Source organism: Anguilla rostrata, chromosome 5, assembly GCF_018555375.3.
Source record: "Anguilla rostrata isolate EN2019 chromosome 5, ASM1855537v3, whole genome shotgun sequence".
In the NCBI taxonomy this organism is placed as follows: Eukaryota; Metazoa; Chordata; class Actinopteri; order Anguilliformes; family Anguillidae; genus Anguilla; species Anguilla rostrata.
This window is the reverse complement of record NC_057937.1, coordinates 15,550,501-15,562,812: the sequence shown is the minus strand read 5'-3', so window position 1 is coordinate 15,562,812 and position 12,312 is coordinate 15,550,501. Positions and strand designations below refer to the sequence as shown.

The following is a 12,312-nucleotide window of genomic DNA, read 5'->3' as shown; positions in this document are numbered from 1 at the left end:
AGCAGCTCACAGTACACAAGCAACTCACAGTACACAAGCTGCTCACAGTGAATAAGCAGCTCACAGTACACAAGCTGCTCACAGTGAATAAGCAGCTCACAGTACACAAGCTGCTCACAGCGAATAAGCAGCTCACAGTACACGAGGAGCTCACAGTACATAAGCAGCTCACAGTACATGAGGAGCTCACCTTCACATCAGAAGCGTTCCTCTGGCAGCTCCTCCAGGCTTTGGATACTGAAGAGAAGGTTTGGTCGGGGTGGTCAAACTGGCCTTCGTTGAAGTTGAGTAAAAAGGTTGTGAAAGGCTCCTGGAAATGACCAAAAGAGAGGGGGAGGGTTAAGAAGGAAGGAGCGAGAAAGGGAGAGTGAGGAGTGAGAGGGGAAGGGGTCGACATTTTGGCCTCACCAAAGTTGTAATAATGGCAATTCATCACCTTCGACACACGTGCAGGTGCTCATTATTTTTAATTCTTTTTTTCTTAGCCCTACAGCCATTTGGCTTCAACACAGGCTTGAATTCAGCCCATTGAGAATCACAGGAAGCAGAGGAAATGTCAAAAGCCGGGAGTTGTAGAAAGGAGCTGTAGCTAGCGCGAGTGCGCTACCCTGTTTGTTCACTGGTAATCGCGCTAAATCTTGTTTTCGGGGAATCAATGGCTGTCTTTTGGAAACAATGACTCCCCCGGCGGGGCTGAGGTAATTAGCCTCACAGGACCCGCGCGCGGCTGAAAAGAAGCGGGGTGTTGGGAGCTCATTACGAGGGGGCTTCCGCGCCGCCTGTTATCTCTGATCAAGCTCCTCTCCCAGACCGACTCCCGCGCGGCGGCGCGACGCTCGGCTGAGCCATCGGCCCTCGTTAGAGTGGATTAAGCATAAGCCCGCTAATGATGCCGTCGGATCAATCCGTGCCCAACGGGGAGGCCGCGCCGCTTCCTGATGCTGCCGCGGCGTTAGCGCGCTAGGAAATGACCTTGGGAGTAAGAACCGCCATCCCGCATAGTACGCTGCGCTAGCATCACCAACAACACGTGTTCAAGTCTATCAGGGCTATTAGGAAAGCCCTCAAACACCTAAAGCAGATCTAGGACTACAGTGCTAATATGCCCGCATCACAAGTGAGCATCTCATGTCAAGGACTCAGTGCAAAGTGTACCAAAGGGGCCATTTAATATTCAAATTCTGGCCTATAGCCGACTGATTTTTCACTTCGGTGAGAAACGGTTACATGTCAGACAATAAGTGTGTGACATTGATAAAAACGATAAGGATTTGTAGACTTAGGGACCATTATATAGTGAACTACATTTCCCAACATGCAATCAAGGCAGAGTGGAATTGGAGTCAAAAGCATATATTTCTGTGGAACAGTAAGAACGCTGAAAGGAAAGGTAGAACAGTGGGTACTTGACACGACATTTGTACTGGGTTAATAAGCTGCCTCTCTCCGCTGCCGTGGAAACGCAGAGGTCGAGACGCGCGAAGCAGAGAGGAAATAATAAACGCGGCGCGCATACGTTAGTATGCAGATAAGGCCTACATTTCAACCGGGCATAAATCAACCTGCCTCGGGGTGCGCAAACGTCCAATTATAAACAACAATCAGCCGCGGCGTCCTCCAGCACAAACAGCGTGATGAATGACCAGCAAAGTTTTTCACAGGATGCCAGATATGCATCTTCTCTGCAGTCATTAGAAATTATTAACTGTTGTACAGGAAGTGACAGCAGGAACAAATAAAGTGGGTCAAAGACAGTGTCTGTTCTGAAAGTGAAGACGCCGGCACGTGAGCATCCGGCACTGCGTACATGAATTGTGTTGCTGTACGGTTGTTGACTTCCTAAATAAATGGTTCCTTTAGATAAAAAGCACAATAAAACTAAGTGTGAGTGTGTGTGTGTGTGTGTGTGCGAGCGCGTCCGTGTGCGTGTGAAGAAGGGTGGGGGTGTGCTGTGTGGACAAGGAGCAGGTTGTGTGTGTGTGTGTGCGTGAGCATGCAGGAGGGTTGCACTCTTGCTTACGGTTCTCTGCTGTCACGCGAGGGTGTGAGGGTGTGTGTATGTGTGTGTGTGTGTGTGTGTGTGCATGTGCATGTACGTGAGTTTGCATATGTGTGGGTGTGCACGTGTGTGATTGTGTGCGTGCACGCAGGGGTGTCGCGCTCTTGCTTACGATTCTCTGCAGCCAGGTGAGGGTGTGTCCGGCGGTGGAGTAGTGGGTGCTGTAGTGGAACTTGGGCACCTGCTCGTCCTCCCAGGACTCGAAGCGCTCGGAAAAAGCCGCCGCCCGCTTGGGGTTGAGAGCGCCGATGGGCTGCGGGGTGGTGGGGGGGGGGGAGAACGAGAGAACGGGAGAACACATTACACACAGTCAAACTACAGAGTAACGGCTCACTCACAGTAAAGCACCAGTCTGTATCTCAAACCCCAGGACTCAAAGATATCCCACATGCCAAGCAGCACTGCGGAGCAGACACTAAACCTCTGATACACAATTAATATTTAATTATGCAGCACAGATTTCATATACAGGGGAAGAGAACAGGCCCCCAGCTCATTTAACCACCCTTCAAACAAACAAACAAAGGCCCACAGATGAAAAGAGGAGTATATCAATGGCAGGGCTGGGAGGCCGTTTTTTTTATTCATATCTAATACACTGGTGTCTCCTAAACAGGCTAATCGCCCTCTTTGTTGCAAAAAGAAATGTATAAATAACAAAAAACAAATCAATTGCTCTCATTGTCCACTGGTCTCCAGGAATCAATAGCCCATGGATCCCTGCTCTTATTTATACTCTCATTTATAGAAATCGCTTTAATCCGGTTCAATTTTTATGACTCCTCCAATGACCGGGCTGTCCCGCGGGGCACCGGAGGCAGCAGAGAGATGGCCTTTTGAAGGGGGGCGACCTGATTTGGATCGATTCCATCCCTTTCATATCGCGGCCATGTCGGGGGGCGGGTTGTCCGGGAGACAGCCCGGGTATCGATTCTCAGAGGGGTGGGGCTGGTGAACGTGTGGGGGAGGGGGGTGTCGATGCTTGCCCCCGCACCCGGCGCTGCTCCCGTGAGCTCACCGAAGGGGGAGGGAGTGGGGGGGGGGAGGTGGGGGGGGGAGCGCAGGCCCTGCAGCGAGGCAGTGACAGTGACACACGGTCGGCTTACAGAGCTGCTACAGCGGGGATACACACTCTGAATTATACATTACACAACCCGGCCTGATTTATCGCTGTAATAATGTCTACCTCGTTAAAAGAAGGAAAGGGGGGGAGACAGAGAGAGAGAGAGGGAGAGGGAGAGAAAGGGAAAGAGAGAGAGTGAGAGAAAGGGAGAAAGAGAGTGAGAGAGAGAGTGAGAGTGCAAAGGAGTGAGAAAGAGTGAGAGAGGGAAAGAGAGAAAGGGAAATATAGAGAAAGAAGAAGAGGGAAAGAGAGGGGGGAATGGAAATCCAGAGAGCAGACAACATGTCCTCTCTCTTCCGTGTTAAACAGATGGCATAATGGCCAGGATGGAACAGGCCCTCCTACAGCAGACCTGCAGGTCAGGCCTGTCCCCGCCTGCCCTATGATCAAGTGGCCATACTGTACTGGGTTCATATAATATGGATGCAATGCAGGTTCATATGCCCAAGATCACTGCTCAGATACATGAGGAGATATAAAGCTCTGGAAAACATTAAGAGACCACGTCAAATTTTCAGTTTCACTGTTTATGGGTATGTGTCTACGTAAAATAACTTCATATTCTTTCATGAACTGTTAACCACATTTTATTTTAATTCCAATCAAAAATACTTTCATTCAGAACATATATTCACAAAAAATGACAACCAGCCAAAATACTAAAAATGCACTGTTGTTATACAGTGAATATTGCAAACTAAACAAGTTTATACCCAGAAATAAATGACTCATATAACAATGTCTTAGCTTAGGAAGGGTCCAACAATCAATTTTGGTGGAGGACTTACGCTTCTTCTTCAAAATATGGGGTGGTCTTTTAATTTTTCCCCAGAGCTGTGTGCTTAAATTAGCTGGGGAAGAAAGTATGGAGAAAATCCAAGCTATTTAAGATGTTGTACCACTGTTATGAATTAACTGTTATGGGGGGAAGGGGGGAGGGGTGGAAGGTGACAAAGTTCAAAAGAAACCAATCCCACAGGTTGTGACTTTCCAGGAGTACAGTATACAGTATCTTGGTACAATATACAGTAGAATATTGGTACAGTACACAATCTGTTATACCTCTGAAAATCTCCCCTATGCACATTCTAAAATTTCTTATGTACAACATGGGCTTTTATTCTAATCCCCAACCCTTTCCCACCTCAAAAGGTGTTTTACCAGGCTGTCATTGTAAATACAAATCTGTTCTTAATTGACCTGCTGGGTTAAATACAGGTTCAAAAAAAATTCACTAAAAATAATAACAGATATATAATTCACTTAATTACTTTTCATGCCCGACAGTTTATGTGAATACATACACTTTATATTTACAGATAAAATAAAACTTGAAAACAAACAGCCAGTCGCAGATACACCATCAATCACAGATCTGCCACACGATCACAGATCTGCCACACGACCACAGCCCCAGATCTAACACGCAGTCAAAATCACACATCTGCCACACTCGCACATCTGCCCAGTCACAGAAGCAGAGACAGATCTGCTTCGCAGCCAGGCTTCCGGAAACAGCGAAGTATTTACATTTAACAAGACAGCCCGGTCCCCTCCGTGCGTCGCGCCGTGTATCACACATCATAAACGCCGCGACAAAGCGATTTTCTAATCGCATGCAGCAAACAGCGCATCAAACGAACCATCAGCGCACAAAACGGACAGGACAACAGAATTCCGATGAAAAAAAAGCGGCGTTTTAACAGCTCTTACGACACCCATTCAAATAACAAGGGAAACGTCAGCGCTCGATTCCCTTAATGATTTAACGTGCTTACGTTCTTTTCTGACACGACTCCGCGGAGCAGGAGGGGTCTGGGTTTTAGCGGGACTGTTTACACTTAGAGCTCCATTTAGACGGCGCGGAAAAGGGGGGGAGCGCGTGGGACACATCTTGAAATCAATACGCCATTAATAACGTCTGCGATCCGCGCCGCCCGACCGCTGGAACCACTCAGTACCCCGCGTTATTTTAGCAACATTTCAAAAGCGAGCCCAAATATTTACGGGGTCAACACTTCTTTCAATCATCGGCTTCCCTCACCCATCCAAATGACCCGTTTTTTTTTTAAAAAGAAAAGAAGAAAAGAAAAAAAAGAACAGAGAAACAAACGGCAATTCGACGGCAGATTTTTGCCACTCTTCCCCAACGCCGGCTCTCCCCCTTATCTTGACTACAGTGTTATCTCGGCGTGAATTTCATGTCACGGAGAGGTTAGAGTTTATGATAAGATAGCCGAAGGGTGGGGGGGATGGGGGGGGGTAATATAATAACTTCAACAAGGAACATAAATTTGTACAGCGATGCTATATCGCGGGGTGACAGTTTGTGACACCGTGTTCGCGGCAATTTCGGCTGCTCAATGTCATCGGTCTCACATGGCCTGTTTCTATCAAAGCGGGCCGGGAATGGCATGCATGAGAGAAGAGAGGGAGGATTAAGGGAGGGGGGAAAAAAAGAAAATGGGGGGGGGGGGGAGAGCGCGAATTGTAGCGCGCGCGGCCGGCCAAAAATGCCCTTTACGAACCGAGCGGCTCTGCAACGCTTCAGTGGTCATACACAGATATTACCCCGTGTCAACTGTGCGAATATAACAGATGTAGTAAAGATTGCTGAGATTGGCCGGCTCCTGAAAGAACGGAGGGTGGAGTGGGTGGGGGTGGGGACGGGGACGGGGGGGGTTAGTAAAGTGTAGAGTCGCCCGGCATCTCTCTCTCCCTCTCCTCCCTGGGGTGTAGCAGCTTGACTGAGCACAGAGCTGAAGCTGTCAGAATGCAGAGCCGGGGCTGGTGCTGCATTCCTGCCTGCCTGGCGAACGCAGGCCCAGACAAACAGAGCGGGAGGAGAGGAGAGAGGGGGGCAGATCTTTCTCTACTGGCTCTACTGGTACAACAATACAGGTGATAGTGCCGAATGGCTACAGCCTGGAGTAGAGTGGCCCCGACTGAGAGAAAGTGCCTGTTTAACAGGGCCAAATAGAGATGTAATACAGTAAGTACTGTGTGTCCTGCTATTCACTAATTTTGAGAAAAATATTGAAAGATCCCATAAGCACTTAATATATGCACGAATGTGTAAATAAGTGCACTACAGAGACCTGTATGTCAACTGTAGATACACTACATCTGTACATACTCTTAGGCACGAAGGACACGTCAGCAAGTTTTGATAAACATTAATACAATAAAAATAATAGATAGTTGTGAAATAGGAAAGGAAAACTGAAACAACATTATTTCACAAACCTATCAAAATCCACTATATATTGTAACGGGTCTGCCCACACTGTCCTGAATTCCAGGGGAGGAGGTTTTTTCCAGCACGTCTCTACTGTGTGCCTTGCAGGTATCCAGTGTCCGTGGACACAGGCGTCTCTTTTTGTTTTCTGCGGGCATTTTTACGGCCTCGGCGTATGATTTATCCCGCCATTTTGCAGCAGGCCCGCACTCTTTCCATCATCTTGCCTTAAGGGTAATCCTCGACCCTTCGGATGCCGGCCCCCTGTGCAGGGCTGATGGTTATTTCAGGAACTGACTCTGTAAAGGGAGCGTTTTAAACACACCCGCGACACTGCCTTTACGCTCTGTGGGAGTAAGACGCTACGCACGGCGGTGTAACCGCACACAGCACAGCCCCGGAACGCCCGAGGCTCGTATAAACGCGCTTCTGAGGATGAATAAAGCGGGGGACTTGAACTCACCAGCATCCGCGTCAAGGCGGAAAAAATGACGATGGATCATTACAGCTACAGAGGTCGTTTTTACCCACCCAGGGCGACAGATGCGTTTACACCATTTAACCTTCCTAATTAAAAGTATAATATGCAGGATTTTGTATCTGAAAATATTATAAAATAACTAAGCTAAGGCATATCTATGCACTGGCAATCTCAGTCTTTACATCCTTTAGCCAAATTTGTGCACCTTTTACCTGTATTTGTTATTCTAAAAATGTGTTTGGGATGTTTCTGGGCGTGACGCTCTTTTCTGTGTGGGGAGGAGTGGGTGTGGCTACAGACCCCATGGTTCGAGATCAGATTCCAGCGAAGTGTTTGTTGCTAGTTACCTGCTGCAATGGAGGATGCTAAGAAGCCTAGATACAGCGAAGCAAAAAGACAAGCTGACAGGGCTCATTCAAAAACTAGAGTCGACCTTGGAATTGCTTTCCTTCGGTGGCCTCAGCTGAAGTTCGGCAAGGATGAAAAGCGATGCAGAGTTGGCCTGTTTTCTGCTGAGTCTACAAAGGGCTGCCAAATTCTACATTGTATATCTTTAAACTCAAAGATGAAGGTGTGTAAGTGTTAAACAACACCTCTCTAAATAAGAGGGCCTCAGTTTTTTTGCTATTGGAGGGGTCGGGAGAGACGGAGATGGGGAGAGAAAGAGAGAGCAGGGAAGAGCAAGAAAGTATGAGAGATACAGAAAAAGAGTAAGAGTGAGAGCAAAAATTAGACAAAAATAGAGAGGGGATAGAGGGCTAGAAAGAGAGAAAGAGGGTGAGGAAAGGTGTAGAGAAAGGGAGAGTAAAATAGAGAGACAGAGAGAGAGCACAAGAGAGGAAGGAGAGGGGAAGAGAGAGAGAGAGAGAGAGAGAGAGAGAAAGAGAGCACTGGCCCTTCTCTGTAGGATGACGGGAGGAGATCACAATCAGCCCCGCTGATTAAAGAGGTGGCGATCGCAATTACACTCCCACTAATCAGGGCTGTGAGGTGATAAACAGGCTCCTAAATTAACTGTGAATGCCGACCCTGCCCGCAGCCTCTCTCCTGTGAAGGCTGCTCGCTGCCTTTGCATTCCTCCCTTCAATACTGACCTAGCGTGCCTCACGACGCGAAACAAAGAGAATCACTCCCAACACGTTTGACTAATAGCACCAGCCAAAGAACATCTGATCCAGTATCACCATCAAACCGCAGTAATTACAAACATGCTAATGTATGAATACTGACTAATAGGGCAAATTACACTGTTTACCTGCTTGGCCATGGTTATTCTGGTTATTCTTGCACATTTCTACCAATCAATCAATCAGTTTTATATTTATATAGCGCTCTTCACACCAAAGGGCTGAAGGATGCTTAAGGTTAACAATAACAATGCACTCGTGAAAACATTTCACTTTCACAGTTGAATTTTTTAAATTGGAGCAAAAGTGTTAAAGCGCTTTGCTCAAAGGCACAAGCGTGAGAGTACCCAGCTGGAACTCAAAACCACACTCCCTTGCCAATAACCTACGGCGCTAACTACCGAGCCGCAGACTGCCCAATTAGGGCCAAAAAAAAAACGGCAGATTGAGACGTAGCGAATAAACGGTGCAGACCGGGCTGTCCCTGTCCCTCTCGCCCCTCCGTACGCGCGAGTGTCAGCACGTCCCGTCTCAGCGTGAGGGTCGTTAAGCGGGTCCTCGGGGACGCGGTCGGCCCGCGATTTTAGGCGTTTCGACCGGAGTGCCGCCGTAAGGCTCAGGGGTTTATGGCTGCGGACAGTGTGATGATGCACTCGCGCTTCAGTGCTTCTTAAACAGGCTGTGCTGTCCCTACTGAGGGGCAGGTACCCATTCCTACACCTTCCACTGACTGAACACACAAGTACTATACAGTTTAAATCTATTTATCCTCAATGTTCGACTATGAGCATAAGAGAAAGGGAACTTATCGGTTCATTTGGGGTCGACAACAACAAAATAAGCGTCCGCACACAGTCAGACGAGACATTTTACATGATGGTGTACAACATAATAAAGATGTCTGTTAGCCTCATGACACTTAATCATTTGTTAAAAGGAGCCCTCTTTGTATTCAACCGCTTTACACAGTGGCACACATCCAGCTCCTGCATTTCCATCAATAAAGACCAGTGTAAAAAAGGCGCACGGATATCACTTTATTGCCGCATCTTTAGCAGGAAGAGCTTTTGGCCATTAGAAAGGCAGGAAAGTGCTCCCCGGTGCGTTATTCTCTAATTGCGAGATGAGAACAAGAATGATGCCGCCATTATTATGCAAAAGATAATACCACGCTTTATAACGCATAAATGATCACTCCCCAAGTAATTTAGACGAGTGCGGCCCCTCTTCCCCCGCTAAGAATGTAGGGTTGAACGCTTTCACTGTACTCGTGAGATGAGAGCAAGTATCTTTGCGCCGGCATCAAACAGGAAGAAGCTCACAGCACCCATTACACATCACTGTTTACCTTAGCGTACTGTGACCCCGGCTCCCAAGCTCATATTGATATACTGGTGTGAGATAACCTTGTCATCCTCACTCACCCACTAAGGCCCACCCCCCACACAGCAACGCTCACCACCTAACCACAGATACTCTAGACTGACCACATGCTCAACACCAATGTTCCTACCATCCTCCCTTTTTCTTAATTACATGGGGTTCAGGTTAGTAACAGCGGTTTCATGCTACTTAACACCCATTGAGACTGTATTGTACTTGGGTACGCCCTTGAATAAATTTCCAGAAGCTACATTAGATTTGAAAGTTCTCTTCAACAGAGGGGAGACAAAACTGTAAGTGTCATTTATAATATCTAAGTCATTCTGCCTCGCAACAAAGGCCTGGTCCCTGGACCACTCTGAACACCTGCCACAGCCAAGCCCGGTACTATGAGAGGAAACTAACAGTTTAACCAGGGAGACTTCAACAACAACACCACAAGCAACTGATGGAGCGCATAGGTGATAATTAGCTAAAGGTAAATTCTGCATTGTTATTGGGAAGTATTTTTTCTAAAGAGTTGTCAATGTTTGGAACAGCATTCCAGGTTATCTCTTGAAGGGCCGGAGGCAAAGATCTTCAGTGTGTTCAAGGCCAGGACTGATGCTGTGTTAGACACTTTCTAGTCTGCAGGTAAATGGAGCCAAGCTGGGCTGGCTGACACGTTCTCATCATTATTTATTTTTGTGTTCTTAACCGGGCGGCCATTTTATTAGTAAAGAGCTGCCAAAGTCCTGCGCTACCATTACTACACGAAGCGAGTGGAACCTAAACAGTAATGACCTGGGATGTGCAGCTGAGCTCGTTCTGCTCACCTGGAGGGGCAGCGAACAGTCTCTCGCTCTGTCCCTATCCATTTCCTCATTCCAGTTCTGCTCTCTGAAAAGTGCGCTCAATTAAGGCTGACTTGAGTACGTGTGGCCCTTAGGCCTGTCACCTCCATCTGTCTGTCTGTCCATCTATCTGTCAGCACCAGGCCCCGTCGGGGCCGTGGAGTGGGCAGGACCCCGTCGGGCCTCTGGGAGTTTACCTTGGACAGGTCCCTGTAGGTGCTGGGCATGGTCAGGTCCAGGATGTTGGTGTCGTAATTGGCGATGACCCAGGGGAAGACGGGGTACTGGCTCAAATCGTTGTATGTCCGGCCTGGGAGAAATATAATGGAGGGTGGGGTTAGTCCGAGTACTGAATCTACTTCAATGCTGTCAGCGTCATCTTCGCCATCGCGATCACCGTCATCATGGAGAATACTACAAGTGCAGCTAGACTCCTCTATTTTTAGCACTGTGGAGTGATAGACAATAATGCAGAACTGCCCAACCTTGTTCCTGGAGATCTACTGTCCTATAGGTTTTCATTTCAACCCTAATTAGGTACACCTAGTTTTACTAATTAACATCGCAACTAGATCTCTAGCAGTTGAACAAAGTGTGCCTCATTAGGGTTGGAGAAAAAAACCTACAGGACAGCAGGTCTCCAGGAACAGGGTGGGGCAGCCCTGCAATAAGGTTTAACAATACTGAGCCTAGCTTTTATTTAGAGGTAATTGTCACAGATCTTGAAAAGGCTGGGGGACAGCATTTGGAACTTGGAATAAAAATTGGAGACATTTCCTGCGATATCAACACTGGACATTCTGACAGTGTATGTTCCTCCTGAAACGCTTGTGACCTCACAAACAGGATGAAGCTATGGCGTACCGGAGATGGTGTTGAGGAAGATGAGGTACTCGAAGTTGGAGATCTCGCGTCGCTGCCAGCGCTGGGTCACGCTGGAGGCCTTGTACAGCTGCCGGGGGCTGGCCAGAGAGATGCGCCTGGGGAGACAAGCACCAGTGAGCCCAGGGTGTACACGTTTACACGCAAGGACTGCATCACACATGGCCCGCGTCACGCAAAACGCAGACTACACAGGACCTGGATTACGCATAATCTGAATATCACAGGACCTGGATTACACAGAATCTGAATATCACACGACCTGGATTACACAGAATCTGGATCACACAGAGTCTGGATCACACAGGACCTAGATTACACAGGACCTGGATCACATAGAGTCTGGATCACACAGAACTAGGGTCACACAGGTTTATCAGGATGTTAAACAAATGGGCTCTTGTAAACAGCACTGAACTGAGTGTTTGAATTGACTAGGAGTGCTGAGAAAACACTACAGCTAAAAACTGTTCCCTGGGAGCCGCACATAAATCACTATCTAAACAAATGTAAATAAAATGTTTCTACACAAGACCATATTGTATAATGCTTTCATTATTCACGCTGTTGTGAAATGCTACTTTAATTTGCAGAAAGAATATAAGCACAATAAATACTCTATTTCAAAACAGAACTTACAAAATGTACAATAATAGCAAAAGACAAAAAATACATATCAAAGCAAACAAAACAGGCATCATTTCAGATGCACAACAACCGAAGGAAGGGTGTCTCAGAGGAAGCTATGTCAGCATTCAAATCCAGCACCTCATATCTGTACAAAATCTAACATGAAAGTCCCATCATTCCACCATACATAATATGTTCATTCCATTCCAAGCTGTATTTCAAGAATTTTATTACCCATTAGAGAAGTGTTATACGGTAGAAAATGTTGCACGGAAAATATACAGCGTAATACCTCCTCAACGCAACCCATCTAAAGTATAAATTATTATTTGCATTATACACGTTTCTTTTGGCTTCGCTCCTAATTATAAAAAAAGAAAATATACAGAATGCAAAACAGAAATGTTCCTTCTCTGTACAGTGTGACAAAGCAGGGACTCTAGCTGTGCCAGCGAGAGGTATATGCTGGGCCTTAAACAAATGACCTGTAATCCAATTAAAACAATGGCAAATGAAGGAATTAATCACTGTCAGAGTGTAAGATTATAGTCATTAG

At 47.0% G+C, this 12,312-nt stretch overlaps 1 protein-coding gene across 1 annotated transcript in view; it reads right to left on the bottom strand.

The window, feature by feature from the left end:
- The window catches only part of LOC135254811 (lipopolysaccharide-responsive and beige-like anchor protein), a 208,477-nt gene that overhangs the window by 41,125 nt on the left and 155,040 nt on the right, over positions 1-12,312 (bottom strand). The window contains 4 exon segments of the mRNA XM_064335333.1: positions 191-310; positions 2,172-2,312; positions 10,442-10,554; positions 11,109-11,224. Coding sequence (XP_064191403.1) covers positions 191-310; positions 2,172-2,312; positions 10,442-10,554; positions 11,109-11,224 — 490 coding nt within the window.